The 23,868-nt window shown below is 46.1% G+C and overlaps 1 protein-coding gene across 1 annotated transcript in view; it reads left to right on the forward strand.

The window, feature by feature from the left end:
- The window catches only part of ANKFN1 (ankyrin repeat and fibronectin type III domain containing 1), a 1,946,563-nt gene that overhangs the window by 1,362,254 nt on the left and 560,441 nt on the right, over positions 1-23,868 (forward strand). Inside the window, exon 12 of the mRNA XM_069654938.1 lies at positions 1,539-1,754. Coding sequence (XP_069511039.1) covers positions 1,539-1,754 — 216 coding nt within the window. The remainder of the gene's footprint in view (positions 1-1,538; positions 1,755-23,868) is intronic.

Consider the following 23,868-nt stretch of genomic DNA (forward strand, 5'->3'; position numbering starts at 1 on the left):
ACGGAGGCATGGCGGGATGTTGCCTCACAGGTTAGTGGAAATCATTTGTGTTTTCTAATTTCACGATGTCCAGGTTTTTAACAATAACTGATGGCTCATGTAGGCCGGCATCTTGAGTCATTTACAAGGTGAGCTACTGAGTGCCATGCTTTGACCACATTACTCGGTAGAACAGGTTCAGATCGCATTTGAATCATCTAGAGTCGATGGTCTGTCTCTTCAGTCTGTCTCTTCAAAGGACAATGCCCTCATTTTATACTTCTTCACTGCCCATTTGCTTTACCCGTGCTTCCTATACCTCTGTAACATGCGTTTCTCACTTCTTTTTTTCCACTTGTCACGCAGGAACCCTTATACCACCACAGCTCTCCCATCTTTCTGTTATTCCCATGTCATGTTTTTCGTGTCCTACTTTACCCTACTGTTTTCCTTTCCTGCCACAGACGCATGTCTGGACATCGTAGGCTTTGGTTGAATTATGTCTCTATTTAGATAAGCCTCCGCACTGGGAAACAAACACTGTGGGCGTGGGCATTGTATACATTAGAGTATACTTGCTAACTGTTATGAATCATGTAAGACCCGACTTAACACTTGCTTTTTTTCAAGCTCATAATTTGATTTTGAAAACTGTTGTGTATCATACTATTAACTAGTGTTGTTACAATGCATTTTCCAGCATACAAATGTTGAATAAAACAACATTTTTGAACCTTGAGAGAATGAATTACTGAGCAACTGCACAGACTGATTATCAACATATGACTTTGCTTCTCAAAGAAAACTACTCTCTGACGTCTTTATAACGTATGTGCGCCCTGCAGTGGCTAGCCAGTCAATCAGGAGGACAGAAACTGGCAATCTCACCCTGCATTCCAAGCTACCTGATGGCGAGTTCACCCACCCTCTATATCCCTCTACCCTGCATTCCCTTTTTTTTACAATCCCCCTCCCCACTTACCTCATTGCGGCTGATGGAAGTGCTTTTGCTGCTCCTTCTGCTCTGCCCTGGATGGCCACCATGGAAAAGGAACAAGAGCTCTGTGGGTGGCCATCTTTGAAAAGTCTTTTCATTCTGTGAACGGGGCGCAGCGAGGTGACCCATTCACGTAAAGAAAATACTTTGACTTAGCCCCATCTCAGGCCACGGGACTTGAGCTAATAGCTTTAACTATCAGTTCCAAGTGATGGAACCAGTGGTTACATGCGGAGCCTCAGTTAACGGCCCAAACGTTCTCTCAGGCCTTTAATTCGGGACCCAGACCATTACCACCTGTCGCAGCCCTTGGCAGGGTTGGTTAATTGAAAATAGAATATTCGTATACATGATATCATTCATCTTATGTGATGACTACATTGTTCAGATGATGCAAAACATGTATTCCCTATTCCTTAATCTATGCAGAACCTGGATGTGCATGAATTCGTCGGTATTGTTTGCATAGATCAAAAGTGTAAATTAAGGCATCTCACTCTCTTCTTTTGAAAGTAAACCAAATGATCTAGCCTTTTTTCACAAGTGGTTTATTTTATTTCAGAATCTTCTTGGAACCCACAACCTAGGAAGAGTTTATTATGAACCAATCAAGGACCGGCATGGCAATGTCCTAATAGTTGCAATCAGGGAGGTCGAGACCCTTTATTCATTTTTCAATGGCAAGTGGATGCAGATATCAAAGCTACAGAGTCAGCGAAAATCCCTGTCGACCCCAGAGGAGCCAACTGCGCTAGACATATTACTAATTACTATCCAGGTATTGATTTCTTCGAGGGTATATTTATGTTATGTAAACTACACTATATCCTGTTCACAGTAGGTTCGTGTTGGTGATTATTTATTTAGTCAAGCACTAAACTGACCTGCATATGTTATCTTCTGTATTTTTATGGCTAGGTAAAGTTTTAGCTCCCTAACATATATCGTGCACATACATATTAGGGGGACTATGGTGTTTATCAGCATGCTTTGTGATATGTGCAGAACGTGCTTCTGATTGGATATTAATTACATAGTGCATTTGACTATATATATGCTCCTCGTGTCTATCTTCTTTCTTCAATTCTTCCTCCAGCCAATCCTGGCATGTCCTAAATAAAGCTTATTAAACTTTAAAACTAAATATGGTGTTAACATTTTCCTGAGCTCCTATAAGCATTAAATAAGTACTAATAATAATGTGGTATGGGCCGGTCCTTAAAATAATGAAGTTATTTATGTATGAGTAGCCCCACACGTTTGGGTATGTCCAGTTTTAAGGAACTGCCCCTGTCTGCTTTTGAAGTAGATTTCCTTCTATTTTTCAGTGATGAAATTCCTTAACATACAGAACACCATGCCTCTAATTTACAAAAATGAACTGTGGCGCGAAGTGACTTTGTGCCACAAAAGTAAATATTGTGCCACGCTAAAAACTATTTATCAATTTACTGATCATAGTTTGCGCTAGCCCTTCCCAATAACCGTCCTGCGCAAGTTCTTTGTGTGGGTTAAGAGGAATCAGCGGGAGCATCAGAAGCAGACTGAAGCAGAACCTCACCGCTTCGCCGATAGTGGGACGCCGTGAAGAGCCTTTGGCTGAAGTGTTGGTGCCCAAGAGATGCAGATGGCGCGCTCTCCGCGTCATGAGGACTTCACCGCAGCTCGTTTGGAGCAGGGTGAGCTCCATTGATAGACAGCACAGCCAGCAGGAAGCCAACCATAGCTCTTAAATGCGGGGAAATACCCGACGAGCAGTGAAGCAGAGGAAGCCTGTCTGGAGGAGATGCCAGAATCAAACAGTGAGTTGGCTTAATCAATGTAACCCCGGGGGCAGCCCAAAATCGACTGTGCAAGTAAGCCAATTTTGAATACTGAACATTTAAATTCAAACAGACTGAATGGAAATAGTCAAAAGATGGAGGGCGAACAGGAGCAGATTGTAACTTGCATTGTTAAAACCAGAAGGGGGCCATAATTAAACAAAGTGAATATGGAAGGAGACGCCCAATGAGAGAACAGTGTAACCTGAATTGCCCAAGCCCCTGAAGGGCAAACATAAAAAAGGGATACCATTTTCAAAAAGAGGGCTATCTAAATAAGGGACCTTATTTCCTGCATTGCCAAAGCCAAGGGATATCAAGGCAGATTGAATGTACCAATCCTACAAGTTGTAAATCCCATTGTCAACAGCCAATTGGTTGTGTGGAAAGAAATCAGAGACATCAGGGTAAAACCATCCTTGTCGAAAGGATCACTGGGGAGAGAATAGCAACCTGCATTGCCAATGGCATACAAATGCATGTAAGAACCATTGTTTTTTTGTGTATGAAAGAAGTTATAAGCCAATTGTATTACAAGTCAAAAAACGTATTCCAGAAGATGTTGTTGGTGTAAATTTCCCCATAAAGGAGTTGAGTGTGGAAAGTTTTGAACATGCTGAAGTAGAAGTTGGAAAAGAATTGCAATTCCACCTCTGTATTTTGAGAAACTGTTGCATAACCCTCCATACTTCTGCTCCAATCACCACTCAGGTGGCATATTGTTATAGGCACTCCCTGTAGTATGCAAAATCATTGTGGCATGTTGTGTCCGGCATAAAACTTCCACACATTGTGGCATAGCAGTAGAGGTGCAGAAGTCCTTCCGTCTTAATCCACAGGCATCACCCATTCCCTTAACAGGCTAAAGGACACTGGGACGGGACACACGCAATGAGGTAGCCTAAACATACTACACATAAAGTATAACCACTGTGGAACACACACACACTAAAGCCGCATCCCTGATGGCCTTCAATGATGAAATCTGGGTAATCCAGCTTGCCCATTACAACACCCAGAGAATGCTTCTCTTGGATGGGCACACTTGCGTCCCTCCCTTCCCCAGACCCTTGACTACAATGGCCTCCCATCCTCCATCTGCCTTTCTCTCCTCCTTCTCTCCTATCACACCTGATGAGGTCACCAGAGTTGTCTCTTCCAAACAGGTTTCCCCCTGCTTCTTCCAGAACCATTAAGGACAATATTGACCCTCTTGCCCCTGCACTTGCTGATTTCTGCAAGCACTCTTTTGCTACTACACCTTTCCCCTCCTCCCTCAAGCACTCCGTGTGCGACCCCTCCTGAGAAAACCTTCTGCAGACCCCTCTTGTCCAGCCAACTACCGCCCCATACCTATCACCCCCTTCCTTGGTAAAATCTTGAAGAAGCTGGTCTTCTCTCAACTTAGCCAGCACACTGAACTTGTAGGTTGCTTCTATGACCATCAATCTAGATTCCGAGCATCCAGAGGCACGGAAACTGCTCCTCTGAACACCTGTGAGGAACGGCTTGCATCTCTTGATTCCAAATCTCCAGCTGTTCTCATTCTACTTGATCTCTCCTCTACATTTGATACAGTCAACCACTCCATCCTCATAAAGCGGCTCCATGACACCCTATGTATAACGGAGTGGGCACTGAGCTATCTGACTTCCTTCCTCATTGACCATCTGTCCCGTGTTATTTTGGGCTCTTTCTCCTCCCCCAACTCTTTCTCCAGCTGCAGTGTCCCCCAGGGCTCCAACCTTTCTCCTTAGATCTCTAACACCTACCTTGCCGCACTTGCAGACCTCATCTTCACCTTCTCACCTAACGTCCAGTGTTACGCAGACGCAACACATCTCTTCTTCAAACTTCCCTCTGACCCTCTCCTTACTTCCTCCATCATTCCTGACTGCCTATCTGCCATCTAGTCCTGGTGCACTGCCAATGAACTCTGTCTCAACTCCAGCAAGACTGAGATCCTTCCTATTGGGACTACTGCTCCCTCTTTCTTCCCCTCACTCTGACCCTCTTCTATGGGCTCTCCCCTTCTCCTTTATCTGAACCTAGAAACCTGGGAATCATCTTTCACTCTTCTCTTTCCCCCTCTCCCTCATATTCTGGACCGTGCAAGAAGGCCCAATTTCAACTTTACCTCCTCAAAGGAAATCTTCCTTTCCTTCCCACATTTTCCCACAGAAGCTCAATGTCTCTAGAGTGCTGGTTCTCTAGGATAGAGTACTGCAATAGTCTTTTCCTTAATCTACCCTCTTCATCTTTACAATCCCTCAGGCAAATCCAGAACAGGACTTATCATTGGCCTCATGCCCTGGGACTGCATCTCTAAAGCCATAAAATCTCTCCACTGGCTCCCGTTTGCTGCAATGACCATTTCAAATCTCTCTGAATCATCCATAAGGCTTTCTATGTCAGGGGACCACGCTATCTACAACTTGCTTTCACTAAATACTGTCCCTTCAGATCTTTATGTTCCTCTGGTACCAACTCTCTGTTTGTCAAGCGCTTGGCTAAACAGTGAGCTGGTGCCGATCTCTTTCCTTGGCAGGCACCCTCCTATGGAACAGCTTCCCCTTCCTCTTTGTCTTGAACCAGATCTCCTCAAATTCTAGAAGCTCCTCAAGACTTTACTTTTCACCTCCTTCACCTCCTTCCCATCCACACTCCTCTGATGAACCCCACAGTTGGTGAGATTGGTGACCAGGGCCCTTATGTGTCGTCTTGGGCCCTGGCCTCCCACACCAATCACCTTCAGCCTATGCCCGCTCTCATCATTTTCCTTGGCACCCACTGGACTATGCCACCTCAGGCCTGCACTCACATATTTCTTGGCAGCTGACCGGTCACCTAGGCACTTACAGTTGCTCACTCCCTAGCACTTCTCTCCTGGTACACCTTGCACTTATCCCCCAGGCGTTCATCCCTTTTCTCTCTCTCTCTGCACTTGCAGATTCTGAATGCTCAAAAGGCCTAGTAGCTCCGCCTCTACCTTTCATTGTTATATTGGATTTTCATTTCCATGCTCCCTCCCTGTTGCCCTTTGGGTGCTTTGAAACACTATTTACTTGCTGTATAAGCACTTTAAACATTCACAATAAATAAATACATTGACAAACACTGTGTGCCACATAACATTAAAAGTAGACACCCCCCACAATATCGACATCCTTGCCATAAAGGGCACAAATCATGTCTACACTCATCAAAAGTAGGAATAAAAGTTTCCATGTCAGACGCCCAAAATTCTAAATATTGGAAACACAGTTGGTGGCATATTGGCTTGATAACGTATGTTCCCTGGGTTGCATGCATCAAGTGCAACAGAAAAGACTCACCTGACTGCCATCTTCATGCTGGATCCCTCTGCGATATTGTTGCTAATCCTGCTCTTCTTGAGGGAACATCAACAGCTGCCAAGCCACTGTACCTGTTAACCTTCCTTTCCCTCTCCTCATTTCCCCCAATCTCATCTCCACCCCTGCCACTTACATCTACATATTCCATCTCCAGTATGTAACCCTCTTCAATGCCCTGTATCTCCTCCCAATCAACATCATGCCCTTCCTATAAATCCATCAATGCACCCTCATGACTCAGCAGCCCGGTAAACTGCACAAAATCCATATCCCTACTCGATGCCTCCTCCACATCTTACCAGGGGGGGCAGAATCCCCACACATCTATGCTCCTTCCTCGGTGGGCACTGGCCTACGCACTACCCTGCTGCACATGGCATGTGTGGATATACCGCATATACAATCAAAAAGATTGAGGGGACATTTTTACTGGTCCCGAGATTCGTCCCCCCTAAAGGACTTGCGCATGCTCCTAGACTAAAGAATCTCGTTGCCTATATGCTGTGCCCCACTGGCGGGAAAGAAGAACGCTATTAGGTAAAAATACCTACACCTATTACTAAAATACACTCAACCACTAGAAAAATGTCATATTACAAAAATGATTTTAATAAGACAATGGACCTCATCCCGATAATGGAGGTAATCATGGCGCTATTTGCCCCATGACTACCTCCAATACCGGTACCGAGTCCGCCCTGGTTCAATGGGGACTTACCGGTCTATTCCGACCTTTGTGGGACTGGTAAATCCCCATTGAAAAAGCCATTCCCCATTCCCATTTGAGCCCCAATAGGGCTCAATGGGAAGGGGGAAGGCTCTAATAACGGTACCGCAAAATGCGGTACCGTTATTAGCTCTAAAGTCCCTTAATGGGCCCTGTCCTTAACGCATGGTAAAACCAGGCGTTAAGGAAGGGACCCGCTAAGGGAACTCGTTTAGGGTGCAAAGGGATTACCGGCACCGATGTCCTTAACGGTGCCCGGTATCCCTTTTCGCCCAACTCGTAATGAGGCCCAATATGTTAAAAATGTATTAAACAATCCATAATAAAAAACACACTATGCAAGTAAATGACTGCCTAAAATTCATACCACTCAACTCTAAACTCACAAAGTACAACATTGCTTCTTTTCAAACGGCACACCTTGCATACATTTACTAACTCAAACTCTATTCAGCATACATTGTTGTGCAGACACCTGTCGAATACACAAAACAGAGAGCTCACAAATTCTGAGTTGCTCCCTCCAGACCGTTTGTGTCCTTATTAGGCAAATCCTTGTTACACAAGGTTCTCATTAATCTAATAATACATTATTAATCAGAGTTGCCTACAAATATAACAACAACAACGCCCATACCACCTGATGCCTCTGCCTCGGTCTCCAAACAAGATGCAACACCACTCTGCCTCTGCTGCTCTGACAACCCCTCCTGGTAGGGTCAGATCACTTTGCCTGTCATCTGTGACCACATCTGTTGGTAGAGTCCTTCCTATACACCCACAATCCCTCCTTCTCCCCAGAGCGCACACGTCTCCACTATGCATGAACAGTGGTGGCACATGTGTCTACAACCCATTATAATGTCCCTTATAAACCCCCACCCCTGGAGTACTTCTTCCAACCTCAACCCCTCCTGATCCCTTTGTGTCTTCCAGCCCACATGACCCATTAACACTAGACGCACAACTTCTGTTACCACCCCATTCCCCTACCCTTATCCTGGCCCTCACCAGCAACAATTTTCATGTCAAAATCCCCACCACTCAGCCACCCTCTTAGCTTCCCCTCTCTCCATGTGTCTGCACCCTCAGTCTCTGGTTGACATCCTACCACTTTGGCACTTCATGTGTCCCCTCTCCACCCCCACCTGAACTGTCATCGCTGACTCCTACTCACCCAGCTGCCACATACAGGCCCTACTACTGGTAATGGTAATGTTTATTTATAAAGCGCCTATACACAAGGCAAGTGTTTCAAAAGGTTCAAGGAGCGAGGGAACAAGGGGAAAAACAAGCCCTTGAAATTCTGAAACGGTAATAGTTCCCACAGGCAGAGTAAGTGCGTATAGTACAATTAACATTGGGGATAATAGCAAATAGGTCTGATGGAAATTCTGCAGTTTTTCCAAGCACAATTAAAGCATGACCATTCAGGGAGTAAAGACAGGGGGGAACAGACAGACAATCTTCGGGCATGGTGCAATCGGATCGCACAAGTGCAAAGATGATTACAGGGAGTGGGGGGAGGTGGAGGTGTGAACAAGTCCAGGGAGGGGGTCCAAGTGCACCCAGTCCTAGGAGACTGGGGTAAGGGTAGAGAGATGTATGTTACTCTCTTGGTTCATTATAAGTGCAGAGATAATGAGGTGAGTGCAAGGCCCATAGGCAAGTGCGAAAGTACTGGTGGGGGTTTCTGGTACCTGTGAGACTCTGAGGTACACCAGGCAGCCAGTCAACAACCTGTATGGAAAAGGTGGGAGAGAGGGAAGGAGCAGAGGGATAGGTTTTCAGGGTAGGGGGAGAGAGAAGGAAGAGGAGAAGAGGAAAGTCTTGAGGATTTTCCGGGAACTTAAAGAGATCAGGCTCAAGCTGGAGCAGGGGAGGGAGGCTGTTCCAGAGGGCGACCTCTGATAAGGATAAAGATCTCCCTCCAAATCTGTGTTTGGAGAACCGGCTCACTCTAAGAAGGTTGGAGGTAGATGAGCGGAGAGCTCAGGAGGGACAGTATTTAGGTAAGCATATTTGCATATAAGTAGGTTCCAGGCCCCAGAAAGCCTTGTGGACAATGCAGAAAGTCTTGAACATGACCCTTGCAGCCACGGAGAGCCAGTGGAGGGATTTCAGCACTGGAGAGATTCAGTCCCTGGGGTTGAGGCCAAGAATAAGTCTCAGAGTTCTGTTCTGGACAAGTTTCAGAGGGCGCAGATTGGAAGCAGGGAGGTTGAGAAAGAGGCTGTTGTGGTAGTCCAGCCTAGAGTGAACCAGGGTGCTGGAGACAGTGAGACACTGGGGAAAGTGAGAAGAGATGGAGTACCTCTGAGGAGGTGTAGCTGATAGTTAGACTTTTTAGAGGTGTCCCTAATGTGGGAGGAGAAGGAGCGAGTGGAGTCAAAGATGACCCCATGGTTTTTGGCCTCACCGGTGGGTGCAGATGCAGGGCCAAGGGAGGCCAGCCAGAGTGAAAGTGGGAAAACGGGGGCAGTGGTCCCTATGCAAACAATCTCAGTCTTACTGGCGTTGAGGCAGAGATCATTTGCAGCACACCATGACTGAATAACTGACAGACAGTCAGATTTGAGCAAGGAGGGGGAGGTGGCTGAGAGTAGCCTGAAAGATAGTTGTGTGTCATCCACATAACACTGGATGTTAGAGGTGAAAGTGGCAATCACACATTGCAAGGCAGCCATATAGACATTGAAGAGCCAGTGGGATAGGTTAGATCCCTGGGGAATGCCACATGTTGAAAGAGCGATAGTAGAGAGAAAGGCTCCAAGTTCCACCTGAGGTCGGCGGTCGGAGAGAAAGGAGGTTCACCATGACAGAGCCTGACCTGTGATTCCCAGGGTGTCTCTGAGGTGTGCGATCAGGATGTTGTGGTTAACCATGTCAAAGGCAGAAGAGAGATCAAGGAGAATGAGGACAGAGGGAGTGTTAATGTCAAGATTTGAAGGATGGTCTTCACAGGTGTTCAGAAGAGCAGTTTCCGTGCCTCTGGATGCTCTAAAGCCAGATTGATGGTTGTGGAAGCAACACATTGATACAGTGTGGAGGGTCACCTGCGAGATAGCCGACTTCTCCAGAAAAGGAGTGATAAAGATAGGGCGATAGTTTGCCAGAATGAAGGGGTCGGCAGAGGGTTTCATGAGCAGAGGGTGCACAATGGAGTGCTTAAGAGCTTAAGAGCAGTTGGGAAAACTCCAGTGACAAAAGTGAGATTCAATGTTGTCCTTAATGGTTTTTGAGGGGCAGTGTGCCACCTGTTTGGATGAAGCCTTCATAGAACAAACTTGTCTGGTGACTTCATCGGGAGTGGCGGGTGAGAGAGAAGAGAGAGGAAGAGGAGGGTAGCCAAGGGACGCTCATGTGTTGGTTATGCTGTGGTGTGGAAGAGAGGGAAGAAAGGATGTCTTGGGTGTTTGTGTTATATGCAGACATGGTGAGCACAGATCCTGGGATGGTGTGACAGAAAAAGAGGATGCTGCAGCGTTGGCCAGTTCCTTGCAGACTATGAAAAGTTCAGCCGTGTTGTTTGATGCGTCCTTAGTAGGTCCCGCGAGGAGACCTTGGAATGGGGCGGTAGAAGGATAACGGGGTCGGCATCTCTACCGGCCCCGTTATCCCTCTACTGTATAACTCGTAATGAGGCCCAAAGTCTTTTGTTTATCAAACAAGAACTGTAGAACTTTGATAAGCATTTTGAAGATTGCCAAATTCAGGTTAATTATAAGCCTGTTTAAGTGCCAACTGAAAGACTTGTGGAGTGAAAAGAACTTTGTGTTTTGTTTGAAGCAGAACTTGGCTATTGAAAGGAACTTTCTTTATTTGAACTCTGGTTTGTAAAATCCTGAATGAATGCAGGGAAGGGGATCCGGCAGTGGTTACAAAGATACATGTTTGCAAAGTTTAGGTTTGAATCTAGCTGTTATCGTTTACCATATGATACCTGTATGTTTTATTGTATGTATATGTGTGAGGGACAGTTTGCTTTTTAGAGTGTTTTCCTTTAGTCTTAGTTGGACAGGTAGGGAAATCCTTGTTAGGTTAGGGAAAGTGAGGTGTTTATTTCACCCCTATTATTTGTCCACACTGCATTTCTGACACCTCATAACAAACTTACCTGGATGTAATGCTGGTGTTCTGTGAATCCATCACCACCTGCACCTAACACTCAACCTCCACATTGGTATTGGAGGGTCAGTGTCCAGCAGATGGAATGCAGAATTAGGTGTCTTCTCGGGGAGTGGTTACAACAAATCTGAAATGACAGTGGACATTTATTTGGACTTGCTAAATAGGCCTGCATGACAGACTGCACATATCACACACATAATTGTTGAATGGAATGTTCACTTGTATGTAGCAATCCACATGGCCATGTCAGTTGGCTTCTCCGAGCATGCCCGCTTGTCTAGTCCCCTAACACAATAATGGGGGAAAAAGAAAAGACAAATAATCCATGTTCCCTCCAGGGGCTCATGGACACCAGGGTGCATGAAGAAGGGGTGTTAGTTGCAACAGGATAGGGGTGTCTAGGGACATGGTTCAGTTGCAAGCCCCATCCTGTGGTGGATGGTGAACTCTTACCACACATGGCCAAAGCCTGGTCCTCATTGGCTAGGACCACTTGTGAGAGAGAAGCATACATTAGTGCTGCAATTGTTACAAGGTCCTGGTGAGTGTTCCAAGAGTCAGCATGCATGTTGGCCTTTGATGTCTCCAACTGCATATTGAGAATTCCCTTGAGGTCAACATCTCCTTCTGCAGAAATTGTTTCAAGGAATCCATGTCTTGACAGTGGAATTCTCTTGTGGCCAACAGTTCTGTACACAGGGTTAACCTCAAGGTGGTGTGATAAACCTGATGGTGTTCTCCCACCTACTCCCCCAGGATCCTCTAGTCAAGTGGCCAGGCAAGGGCCATTGCTTTTGGATCCTGACCCTGAGGGTTGACAAGCAAGGGAGGATAACCTGAGTGGCGGGCTTCGGAGGATTGGGAGGAGAACATCTAAGGGTGAGACATGGTATTCCTCCTTTTTCCCATTCTACCTCAGTCCTCCTTCCCTCAGCTTTCATGGGGTATTTCCAAACCCATACCATCACTCCTCCCATTTCCAACAAATACTGGGACGAGGAAGAAGCAACTGGGAGTAGTAAAGATTTCCTATAGGAAAAGCATGGGGAGTGTAAGGGAAACAGGCTGTAGAAATAACTTAATTTGGCCCATCGTGAGTGTCAGGCATAGTCAGACATTCGCTAATTATCACTCACACTGGACTCCACTTGACTGCTTTTCCAAATATAAAAGGTGTGGTTCTGCACATCTGAATCAGCAAGCTGGGGATGTTGTTTGCACCAGAGAAGCCAAGGAGCAGAGAGCAGACGGAGTGACAGCTCAGAGGAGAACGGTGTGCTTTGATGCTGGCCCAGTGTTTCTGAGGGGTTGCAGCGTGGCTAGGGAACCGAGTCTCAAAAAGCCAAAATGAAGCATCTTGCAGACTGCTGTTGGTGGTTGGAACATTGCTTGTTTCCTTGGGACCTGTGCCAGCCCCAAAGGTATCTGGTGGGCAGGTGGTGAGACCCTGACTTCAGGTCCACACAACCAGTAGGGACCGCTTGTCACCACCCTGCAGCCCGGGTGAGTCTTGTGTGAAATAAGAGAGCGAGAGACTCAGGAGCATGCAAATGTCTGAAGTGGAGCAGCGAAAGCAAACGCATAAAGCGGCTTGGAGCGGAAAAGTGGAAAGAAAAGAAAAGAAAACTAGTAAAGATTGAAAGAAGAGTGACGAGATCGAGAGAAAGTAAGAGAAAGTCAGAAAGCAGAGCAAAAAGATTATATTAAAGAGGGCACAAGCAACCCAAAATGAGAGAGAAGGGTGCAAGCAACCTGGCAGGGAGTAGGAAGGTGCCAGTGGGTACAAAGAGGTAAAGAAAACGTGCAACTGTGTACATGAAAACAAGGAGGAGGGTGCCAGTGGACACGGAAAGGTAAAGAAAATGCAAGTGCGCAGGAGAAGGCAAGAAAGGTGCCAATGGGTACGAAGAGTAGAGTGAAAGTGTGCAGGAGAAGGAAATAAAGGTGCCTGTGTGCAAAGAAAAAAAAGTGAATGAAAACAGAAGGAAACAAGAAGGGGTGCAGAAAACCCCTGAAGGAAAAAGATAAGAGCAGGAAATAAAGGCGAGGGGTTAATGCCCGGATTGGTTATGCTTAGGAGGTGCAAATAACCTGGCGTTTTCGAACTTCTCTGATGCTAACCCTTTGAAAGAACTGTATATGAAGAAAAAGGCACAGCATGACCAACTGAACCCGTGTTTTCTTTTTAGCTCAAGAGGGGCCTGAGCTTGGGGAAAAGAACCATAAGAGTCCTATGAGCTGAACTTGTGTTTGACCTTGAGAGGCCTGAGCTTGGGGAATGGAACCCTGAGAGTCCCAAGAAGTGTATTTGTGTTTGAACTTGATAGAGGCCTGAGCTTGGGGAAGGGAACCCTGCAGTGGTCGAAGTGAGCGGGAGTGGTCGGGAGCAGTGCTCCTATACTTTTTTTAATTACCTTGTACAGCTCCTATACTTTTATTTTAAAAAGAAACCGTTCCGAAATGTTTTTTTTTTAAATAAAAGTGTAGGAAGAAGTTGAAACCTTCACTTTCAGTGCACTGCACTGAACGTTCCCTTAAACATCAGGTGCAAGTGTTTGGGGGGGTGTATTGGGTGTGGGAGGGATTGTGGCAATGGGGTTTGTGGGGAGCAGGGGCAGGCCAGCAGGGAACATAGTTCCACTACTTCTTTTCGTATACTTCGACCACTGGAACCCTGAGAGACCCAATTAGTTTATCAGTGTTTGAACCTGGAAGAGGCCTAAGCTTAGCCAAGAGAACCCTAAGAGGCCTTTCAAATGAGATTCTTGGTTATTGTGTGTTATTGAAGGAACTGAAGCTTGTGGCAGGAAACCTCAAAGCATTAAAGACATTGGACCTCATTACTAGGTCAGCGGTAACCGCCGGTGTGACCGGCGGGTTGACGCCAACCTTGTAACACTGTTTCCGGCACCAAGCTTCCCGGTGCCACCGGGACATTACAAGTCCTGCGGGCCGGCAAGTCAGGTGCTGGAAAATGTAAATCCCCATTTCCATCACTCCATGGGAATAGAGACTCAGAAGCACCAGCACCGTTGCTGATGTTGCCGGTGTTTCCATGCCTGTCGCGGACGTTGTGCCCGGCAGCGTCAGACCTGTCATGCACAGCGGCCCTGGCAGGCAGACTCATTGGATGGCGGTCGGGAAACAAGGGTGCTGGTCTACTTACTGGCACCCTTGTTTCCGGACCGCCACACCTGTAATGAGGCCCATTGACATTGTTTGATCTATGTAGATGGTCCTACCCTTTTGAATGATCTCTTCCTTTTGAAGCTGACCAACCTACATCTGGTGAGAAGACCACCTGAAATCAAACATCCTGGTTACCTATTTTTGTTGAACAACCACTTTCTGCTTTTGAAAGACTTCCTACCACAATTTTGTCAGAGAGTGAGGCCAAGCATAGGTTTCGACACAGGCAGATTTTTATTTTGGACTTTTCGACTTCAACGGCCCTAAGAACAGCAGTTAAGGGAATCATCCCTTTAGTGTTAGGGCAAGGTAGGCATTACACCAACCCAGGAACTTTTAGAAATAAATGTTTTGAAAATATATCTTTGAGGCTGTATCTCTCTTGATACCATGTCTGTCTCACTTTGGCCATCTCTTGCTGCAGGACGTCCCTTGAGTCTGAAAACCTATCCTGCAGGTATTGGTTGAATGTAGAACCCTCCTCGCAGGTCACCTGGCTCTGGTGTTACATGTCCTCTCTCCTCTCCTTCCGCAATGCTGCATTAGAGGAGATGACATTTTTGGCCAGACTGTGGATGTGTCTAGTCATCTCTTGCAGGTTTGCACCCCTTTGCATGCAGCAACCTCTGCTCCCACTCCAAGTTTCTGGCAAGGGCATCTCCACCACATGTGCGTGTCCAACCAAGCCGGAATGCTGAGGCTGGGCCCATTGCAGTGGTGCATCATCATAGGCTGGCGGACTACAACCCTGCCACTGACATCAGCCTCCACTGCTGCCTCCATGAGGGTAGACGGCAATGCTTCAGACACAGAAATCACCATTGATGCAGGCCTCTCCATGCCAGGCCCAGGGTCTCCTGGCTCTCCTCGTCAGAATCAGCAGCCTCCAGGAACTCAAGGAAATCCATGGCATCCGGGCTACTCAGTGCTGTTCCCTCCACCATATCCCTCAGTATGCCTCCACTTCAAATTCGGCAGCATCATCGGAAGATAAGTCAACAGGCCTACTGATGATGGCCTACAACAGGAGGGTATTCTCACACTCACAAGGCCCGGCACCCCAGGCTGCACTGGAGGATGCTTGAGATTCAACCCCCCACCCCCTCTTTCTCCTCATCCTCATCAGCTGCGTCCTCGCCTTCACAAAGTCAGACAATAATATTCAGAGGCCTCTCTACCCAGTTGAACATGGATAATTTAATTCAAATGCATACAGACAGAAGGGGCCTGATATACATGCATCAAACATTGAAACTGGGCATTTTCAATGTGGAAGTCACAGGTGACTAACATTCAATGCTCTGTGCAATAATGTTGGTGCACATTAGGTCCTGCATCAAGCCATGGATTGGAGGAGTAGGTGACCATACATACATACATAAATGTATTAGAGTCGAATGTATAACAGTAGACCAATGGAGTTCCGTGCTTTATTGCGGAGCCCCTTGTTTGTTTCATCCATGCATACTTGCAACGTGTGGAAGTAACATGTTTTCTCCTGCTGAAAAAAACCGACATGCAGGAATTTGCATTGCCAAAATCCCTATCATCCTCTTTGCCAGATTGCCCAAGGCCAGATTTGTGGTTACCCACACTCATGCATCTTTACCATGTGTGAGGAGACTGAACCATGGATATGACCAGTGTGCACTTGCATGACCACTAAATGATTGACAGTCTAAATGTGGAATCAACATTACATAACGAATATATTTTAGCCAACACTACAGCTTCTGTCAAGTGCATCCCCTCATGCAACTTGTCACTAACATTGTAGCTCATCCATATCCACTGCCTGTGAATGGATTATTCTGCCATCATCCACTGTTGAGTATGATACCATGTGAGCCTAATTTAGTGTTGAGACAGCACTATCCACAATCATGACACTGTGAGTGTGTTCAATGAAATGTGTCTTGCAGACTATAGACACATATAGGTGTAATGTCTTTGATAAAATTACTGTACACAGTAATGTGTGCTGTAAGATCAATTTCAACCAGAAACATAGATCAAGCATCCACCTTCTATGATCCAAAACATGTAATGGAACTGACCAAAGATGCATTACTATAGTAATCATATATGGAAGAGAAAGCCCCCCAACAACTGTACTGCATCACATACAAATCATGCACACATGACACTCACCTGATGAGGCAGCATAGGTGTCAATGCCTCCCATGCCACCCACCTGTTCACTTGTGATGGGGCCATCTTTGACCTCTTCAAAAGGAGTTAGATCCTCAACATGTGGTGACCCAACACCAGTAGCCTGGGCACAGGACACTTTTCTGCTGTGTTTCTCCTTGGTCCACCTAGTGAGGTCACAAATCCTCTTGTTGACCTCTTCCACAGTGTGCCTCTCAAACCCACAGGCATACTGTGACCTCCTGTTACATCCGCCACCATTCGGTCACAGGAAGGGTGCTGCCAGCCCAAAGGTACAGGACAACATAGTTTTCATTGAGGTAATCCACGAGAATTGTCAACTCCAAATCAGAGAAGCACTTCTTCCTTGGTGGCCCCTACTCCCTGACCTGTGGCTTTTTGTGGGGTGCTGTCTGTGATTGACCTGCAGGCTGGACCTGTGACAAATAAACTTCCGGGGCACCAGTGGTCCAAGGATGAATATCAGTTTCTAAACCATCAATCAGCTCCATACCGCTAGTACACCAGAAAGAATCCAAACAAATTGGAACACAAGCAAATCATAAAACTCTTTGTCCAATTTTGGTAACATGGACGGAACGGCAGGATTATCTCCACAAGGTTGTGGATCATTGGTTAGTTGCAGCACAGCGAAAATACATTCATCACCCAATGGTAAAAGGCACTGTCCAGTCAAGGTTGGACAGACATATCTTCTTTATTATTATTACAGTTCTAGCACACTACAAAGGAACACAGAAGACAGACAATTTAACCCTGGATACTGACAGGAGGGTAGTTGGTAAATCAATCAGTTTTAACTGTTCAAGGTTATTTGGTTTCAGCATCAAGGGAGCAAGGGGTCTTAAATGTGACTAGGGGCCTCTAGAGGAGGAATAGGCGGAATAAGTGGACAGAACAACAATGTACCTGGTGCTTGAGATGATAGGCAGCATCAAGTAGGTTCCATGAGGTTTGAAGCTCCGGCAACAGAGTTCAAGATGTGGATATCAGGCAGCAGGCAGTTCAGCAAGTAAGGCTGGATGGACGGCTTCAGGCTGGCCTTCAGGGCAGCTCGGGGTCAAGAATCATTGTCTCTGTGCTGATTGTCAGATCTGGAACACTGGTCAAGGTCTCTCGGATGCCTTGAGTGACTGCAGCGTGACAACAGTCAGTAGTGCAGCTGGTCGCTGTTTGAGGGCTCGTCTGCCTCGAAAATGTCGATAAAAGATGGACACTGGTTGATGCTTGCTGTGGCACTCCCCCTAGCTTCTTCGCAGGGCTCATGTCATCACTTAAGGCAGACGGCCCAAAGCTGAGGAGAGTGTTTGTAGGCAATGGCCTTTTCCTTTCTTCAGAGACTCTCTGGCACTTTCCACCAAGGAAACTTGCTGGCAGAACCTTGCAAGGCACGATGTGTGCTCTATGGGTACCAATTCTGGAGCTGCTGGATGGGTCCTCTGAGTCTTGTATCTCCCTCTGTTCCCTAGGAGATGTTTAAGGGAGAGATATTGCTTCCCTTTTGGAAATCCTGGCCTTCCTTCACTGGTGGAATGTGTAAGGCAGACTGTACCTTAAGACAGGGTCCGAATGAGTCCTTGTTCTTACTCCTTTTGAAGTTGTCAGCTGATCTGCCAAGTGAGGGTGTTAGCCCTCATTTAAAGCCAAATGATCCCCAGTGATTGGTGCAGGATAAGCCTACCTTAATTAACTAATCCTGGGTCACCACCAACAATGTTCTGTTCTGTTATGCATGATGTTGTAACCAGAGTGCTTTGCAACAGGAAAGGTAAGAGGTGACAACATGTACTACTAAGTCCAACCCATCTTCCTGTCTGTTTGGATCAAAGTGTCTCTCTGTTTATTTGAGCTCTCTGTAACTCATGATCAAAGCTCAGGTCTATCTTGAAGTTTATGGTGAGAACAGACCTCTGTCTCTGTCAAATCACATGCTTTTTCCCTCTGAAAGGGGGTTCCCTGCAGTAAACAGTTGTCCCAGACATGCCATTCACTGCATTTCATACAGAGGGGTGGGAGCAATTGCTTATCAAAGAGGTGTTAGTGTCCTGCCCCCTGTTGTCCGTTCTGCACTCAGGCCTATCGCATGCCTGTTTCAATTAACTCTCATCAGTATGCTCCGCCACCAGCAGAACTTAGACAATAGAGAGGGCAGATCCATTGGCCTTTTTTTATTTTAATTAGGCTGGCCATGGCCAGAGGAAGGTGTTGCCTTCCCCTTCCTGAGATGCTTTGATGTACCTGTGGCTGTCATATTCCAGCTAAAAGTGACAAGGAGGACTGCACCTGTAGGCTGTGTACCCCCGGAGTACACTTGACTATGTGTTAGTTGTGTGGTGAGTTTACGAAAATCTGTGCAGATTATCCCCACACATTTTCTGCAGTTAATCTCCCATCATTCATTTTAATTACAAAACTTCAAAAAAGCCCAGGTGAGTGCACACCCCCTGTGTTGATGGTTGAAGTCCTCACAGGGCCATCTTGGTTCTAGTGGACCTTGTTGATACTGGGGCACATGTAGTCTCATCAAAACATTGTGCAAGTGGACCCTTCTTCTGCCCTCGTCCATGTGCTCATCCTCTCCATGGACCCCTCTCACTCATGGTGTAATGAGATGGTTAAGTAAAAAAGTTCCCCACAGCACTATGGAAGCTGCGTTTACAGCAAGGTATCCCCATATGTTGCTGTGCCCGATATGTCAGAATTCCACTTGGTACTCTCATATATCACAGCGTCTGCGCATCCCCCAGGAAATCTGCTTGGTATATCCAAATATTGCTATCTCCGCGCACGTCATGTAAGGGGCAAGCCGGTTGGAGGAGCGCACAAGCATGCTATTTACAGCATTACCCACACATGTGAATCCTCCATGTGGTGCAGAATTTATGTGCATAGGGCCATTCCCCTGATGTTGTCACTGCTGTCTGGACCTAGTGGAGATGCCTGGGCCTTGCTATTCCTCCTGCATTGTGCTATTTCTTGCCTATCCAGCCATATTATGCCTCCAAACATCTATATATCCTGCTGCCTTATACTGTGTCACTGGCTGCTGACCTCTTGCGCTGCTTTGCAGTGTCTAGTATTCCTCCATAGCCTGTTTTTCTGTGAGTCTCCTGTCAGGCTCTCTGACAACCGCATCTGCTGCATACAAAGTTCAAAGCCTCCATATCACCATCACAGCTTCACAGTACAAGTACAGTCAGGGCATAGGTTCACCCCACCAACCTCAGGTGCACCATGTCAGCTATATCATCCAGCAAAATGGCGAGGCGCAGGGCTATCAACAGTACTGCTGCTGAAGTTGGCATCCTGGGTGAACAAGTGGCCATCACAGGATCTGGATGGACATCACTTCTGCCATCAACAAGGAGGGCTAGCAGTCCGTACAATGGACAACGCCAAGAAGCAATGGGATGCCCTGAGGATCCAGAGCCAGACGAAGGCAGACTTTGAGGCAGGTGCTTCCTTGGAGGTGCACTCTGCAGGCTGCCATTCAGGGTTTATTGTCATTTCATCTAAAACCATTGCATCTAATGCCATTCTATCAAAATGTTTCCATCTAAAAATATCCATCTAAGGCATTTTTTTTCTTCTTTATTTGGGAGGGTGCCCCCCCCAAACCCCTCTCTTTTACCCTTTAAAATGCACCTGAACAGAAATTAACACTTTACCCCAAAAAACATGCATTAGATGGACATTTTTTAGATGGAAATATTTCGATGGAATGGTGTTAGATGGAATGGGTTTAGATTAATTGACTAGATACCCCATTGAGTGGCACTGCTTCCCCCCTGATCCTAGAGAGGATAAACACAGCTCTTCATGTCCAGGTGCCTTGACCTGGACTACTCAGAGGGTAAACAGTTCCACAGATTGTACTGGTTGAGTATGTATGAATTGAGCAAGTTAGTGCTTTTCAGAGCATGGGTGTTGAACAATACTTAGCTGGCATAAAGCTTCATGCACATACTGTAAGTATGTCATGGCAAACATCTGTGAAGTGGACAGGTACAGGAGTGCACTCTGGCAGCTTTGAGTGACAAAGGATACTTGTGTGCATGCAATATGAGATGATGAAAGCAAGGCCTTGGACAGAGACACAACCCAAATTGAGATTTTGAGGCTATGTAAGGTACATTCATGCACACCTCCTTAGGGAATGATGATTACATCATATCCACTCAGCAGGTGAGACTGACACATGTGTTTTTATGTCCTGACATGGCAATGTAGTGCAGTTGACAATCTTTTTCAACATTGGGACCAATCAGGCCACAGAATGAGGGGGCATACATATATGTCCTCATAAATGTTGTCTGCGTTGGGAGCTGGTTGATCCTCTGAAATGGTGCATGTATTATCTGAATGCTTTCATTTTGGACTGTCATCAGTGTATGCCACAAGATGGGGTTGGATGGAGATGTGACTATGATACTACAGACACATGTGGTCAGGTGCCCTATCCTTGGCCCTGCCTGCAGAATACACTTGGTTCACAGCTTCATTGCTATTGGGATGTGTAATGAGTTGTTGTCATGTGTATGTGGCCGTACATCAATGTTCTTTGTTCACACGTGCATGTCTCATCATCGTAACTTGTCATTTTCCTTTCACTTGTGAGTCTGGATTTATTCAGATTTCCAAGTATGGGCCTGTGTGCATGAGTAAGTTGCTTGTTCACTTATGATGACTGCATACTACTGATACAATTGAGGTGAGTGCACATGCATTGGTGCTTATTAATGATTCCTATGTTGTAGCTTCCATTTTACACAGTTGCAGCCGTTAAAGAAGAGATTCCATCCTGTACTGTGGAGCTGCATACCAGGGCCAAGGCCACCAGATGCACGCCCAGACCCCAGGCACACCCGATTAAATCCACCTCCGGTGAGGTTGATGTGCTTAGGGGAGCATCCCATTTTTATGGCCCTGCTGCAGAGGGGCAGGATGGTGGTGACATAACCACAGAGTGCCTCTCGGCATGGAGACCTCATTGTGGGTGTCATGCTTGACGCAGGAGGAGAAAAATGAAGAGGCCATTGCATGTCTTCCCACAGTGTTAGATGGGGGTACTGAAGAGGATGTGCAGGCTTTACACCTGGCTCTGAGACAGAAAGCTGAGCAATCCACAGTGGAGGGGTCAGCACATCTTCCTGTCGCAGGACTACCCACCTCCACTGATGCCTTCACCCAGACAAATACCAAACTTCTGGTCAGTGAGGCCATCCATGAGGGAGTGCTGCCACTTCTGGTGGGTGGCTTGAGGTGGCGAGCGTCTCTCTATGATGCATTTCATGTGACTTATGAGCTGCTTGCATGGCATCACAGTAAAATGGCCCACCTCTTATCACAACTAGCAACATTGGTGCTTGGCGATGGCCTATATAGACAGGCCACTGAAATGGCGCCCTCCTCCTCATTTGTGCCCCAACCAACCTTCACTGAAGCCTCCACGTCAGCCAACAGCATGGCCTCCTGTGCCCCTGTCCCACCAATGGAGAGTCTGCATGTCCTGTGTCCCTACTAGAGGTAGAGGTTTGTCCAGTGGCAGATATGATGATCACAGACCATGCACAAGAACACACAGGAGAACAGGCTGTAGACGAATATGAGGCAAGTGTTTGCAGTGCAGGTGCAGTACCCTCACAACGCAGACTGTAATCAAATCAGAAAGAGCACATGTACAAGAGACACTTTGCAAGTCAACAGGAAATGTTGGTTGTTCAGGAAGCAAATCCAAGATAGAATAGCTGCCAGGAGGAGGCAGCAAAGTGCACACAAAGTGCATGTAAGGCAGGAGGACAGACAATGGGTATATGCCACGGTGTCTTCCCAGGTGGAATGGCAGAGGAAAAAAGATGAGGAGAGGCAGCGGGTATATGATGCAGCAATTGGCAGGGTTGAGTCCGCAGTGAGGTTGTGGAGGAGTCTTAAAGGGCAGCGGAGGATATGGTGTCAAGGATGAGCGAAGCCCTGCAAGTCCTTCAGGAAACAACAGAGACCCACCTACAGGAAAAAATGGTGAGGGGGAATTGGCTTGACACGGCATTGTCCGAAATTTCACTTAACTAGCCCACTTACTCAGTTCTGTAGTAGTAGGTTTCCTTTTATTCCATTTATTTTTGTGCATAATAGTTTTTTCCTTTCATATTTGTACATAGTTTACTATTAATACATACATATTTTATCATTCAATGCAACAGTTTGCTTTGTCTTTGTGCCATATGCAGCATTTCTCGACTTGCTGTTGTGTGGGTGCTTTTGTGTTTCTTTGGTCATGTGTACCTTTTGTTATCACGTTATCTGCAACTGAGTGTGTCGTGTGGAATTCAGGTGGTTTTAGGTCACCTTCTGTGGCTCATAATGGTAATGGACTATTTGTTGTGGGACATGTGTGTATGCTTCTGGTGTGTGTGATGTTTAGGATGATAAATTCATGGCCAATGTACGCATGTGGACTGTAGTTGATGTAGGGAGGTCACATGTTTAGAGGTGCACAAGTTTCATGGGTTTCGACAACAGACCTGTTGCTTAGCAACTTCCGTGCTTTGGCTTACACACATGATGTTCATTAATGTACATGGTGTGCGTGGGTGTGTCAACTATGTACATTGTGGTTGGCATGGCACTTCTTTTGTAAATATATTCATGGGTGTCAATTCATAGTGGGGCTTACTTGAGGTAGTCATTGTGCCACTGCTTAGACTGACTTGCCCATGTGGCTATGTGGACCTGTGTTTCACCAGTAGGTAAGGGAGCATCGCAAGGGTGTCCGTAGCCAGCTATGTTTGACTTATGCCACTTATGGTGCAGGGGGATTGCATGTTTGCTTTCAGTGTATCTGTGGTGGTAGAGCATAGTTTAAATTGTGTGTCATAATATGTTTAAATAGGTATAAAGAATCCCTATTAACATGAAGACATCCTACTCCACCAACGGGGATATAGATATATGTAATACAATAAAGAGCAAGATGATACGTGTTGTTTACTTGCCTCCAACCCCCTCACACAGGAACTCTATAAGGTTTTCCAGCATCACTAGTCCTGAAAAAATGGACCGTGTGCTATAACTAATTTACACAAATGTCTGACAAGTTTATTATTCAAATAATTCAAACTGAATTTAAACAAAAAACACTACCCTCACCTAACACAGTGTACTAAACATTAAAAAACAAATATAAAACAAATATAAAACATCAGATAACTTATTTATACGACACAGAAGATATCACATAACACACAAAAAAATCTCAATGTGTCACTAAAACAACAAGCATCCCAACCTGTTTCCTTTTACCCTCTTGGGTGCCTGAATCTACCCTTTCAACACGGTGTGGAAGAGATTAGTGGATGCTTTTAAATTTATCCCCTTGCATTAAATTGTGTGTCTACAGTTGAAAATGTGGTTTGACTTTTTTGATGGGGTAATTTTCTGAAGATGATTTGGGTCTTTTATTAAGGATGTGAAAACAATTGTTCAGGTGTCTGGCCA

This window comes from Ambystoma mexicanum, chromosome 3q (genome assembly GCF_040938575.1).
Source record: "Ambystoma mexicanum isolate Mex_15411 chromosome 3q, UKY_AmexF1_1, whole genome shotgun sequence".
Classification (NCBI taxonomy): domain Eukaryota; kingdom Metazoa; phylum Chordata; class Amphibia; order Caudata; family Ambystomatidae; genus Ambystoma; species Ambystoma mexicanum.